Below are 1501 nucleotides of genomic sequence, written 5' to 3'. Positions count from 1 at the left end.
AAAAAAGAGAAATGATACATTTGTGCATTAAAATTATGCAGACCTTTCCTACAATGGATTCTGTGGATTTTCTATGCTTTTGAGACCAATTCTCTCTGTGTAATAAGAGTCACACTTTTCCGACAAGGAATCAAACATTCAGACATCCCCAGAAGATAGTATTTTAAATGAGAAAAATTCTGTACTTCTTAGAGAGTAATGATAGAAAAATTTATATCATTTCTCTATATTTTTAGTAATTACTTTTGTTGGTGCTCTTAGGACTTTCTTTAGTGCATCTTTCATATCTTTGTTCCGGAGGCTATAGATAAGAGGATTAAAGAATGGGGTTGCCATACAGTAAAACAAGGTCACAAATTTCTGTGTCCCAGGATGACTCCTGGACCCTGGGCTCACATACATTACCATGACTGAGCCATAGAATAGGGACACCACTAGGAAATGGGAGGCACAGGTAGAGAAAGCTTTGTTCCTGCCTGAGCCAGCTGGAACTCGTAGTACAGCTCTTAAAACCAAGGAGTAGGACCCAAGAATGTAGAGGAAGGTGAGGAAGATGATGAGAGAGCTTACAGTGGCACAAGTCAGAGTAGTTTTGGGAACTGGGGCACAGGAAAGTGCCAGCAATGGTCCAAGGTCACAGAAAAAGTGGTCAATGATGTTAGGGCCACAGAAGGGCACCCGAGACATAAGAGTTGCCGGCACCAGTATGGATAAAAAGCCACCTATCCAACAGAAGACTACTAATTGAGCACATAGGCGATAGGTCATTATAGTGGGATAGTGCAAAGGTCTACAAATAGCAAGAAATCGATCAAAGGACATTGCAGACAGAAAGTAGCCCTCTGCAGCACACATGGAGAAGAAGAAGTAGAACTGGAGCAGGCAGCCAGCATAGGAGATGCTCTTGGTCTGGGAGATGATGTTGGCCAACAATTTGGGCACATCAGAACTGACATAGCAGATCTCCAGGAAGGAGAAGTTAGCCAGGAGGATGTACATGGGTGTGTGGAGTTTCCTGCTTGACCACACTGCACAGATGATGGACAAATTCCCCATGAGAGTCAGGAGGTAAATGAGGGAGAAGAGCACAAAGAGGAGGATCTGGAACTCTCTGCGGCAGGGGAAGCCCAGGAGGATGAACTCACTCACAGACCCAGAGATATTACTGGCTTCTGAGATACTCATTCTAATCTGTGGAGGGAAGCAACAACAAAGTCCATTGTATTAGCCATTTTATCTCTCTCAAAATTTATATTCATGTTTTCTGACTCATAGACATTCCGCTGATGCACTTTCATGGACAGGTCCCATATGGTTCTGAATTCAATAACTCAGCTGTCAAGGATCTGGGTCAGTCCATCGAGATTACAATTCTAGGAGGATCTGGCCCAATGTGTTATTATACGCTCCCACTGCCCCCACTATGTCAATCTCCATTTTTTAGAGTATAATTTTTACTAACATCACATAATGTAAGGCCCAAACTCTTTTTTGTTTGTTT

General features: G+C 42.6%; 1 protein-coding gene across 1 annotated transcript; it reads right to left on the bottom strand.

The window, feature by feature from the left end:
- Positions 1-216: 216 nt before the first annotated feature.
- On the bottom strand, positions 217-1185 carry LOC126084492 (olfactory receptor 11G2-like). Its single transcript, XM_049899104.1, has one exon. The coding sequence runs from the start codon at positions 1183-1185 to the stop codon at positions 217-219; it is 969 nt and encodes a 322-aa protein (XP_049755061.1).
- Positions 1186-1501: the final 316 nt, after the last annotated feature.

Source organism: Elephas maximus, chromosome 10 (assembly GCF_024166365.1).
Source record: "Elephas maximus indicus isolate mEleMax1 chromosome 10, mEleMax1 primary haplotype, whole genome shotgun sequence".
Classification (NCBI taxonomy): Eukaryota; Metazoa; Chordata; class Mammalia; order Proboscidea; family Elephantidae; genus Elephas; species Elephas maximus.
Note: the sequence above shows the minus strand (reverse complement) of the source record. Positions and strands in the feature narration are given on the sequence as shown.

Coding starts and splice junctions, on each gene's coding strand:
- LOC126084492 (XM_049899104.1), bottom strand. CDS start 1,185: ATGAGTATCTCAGAAGCCAGTAATATCTCTGGGTCTGTGAGTGAGTTC.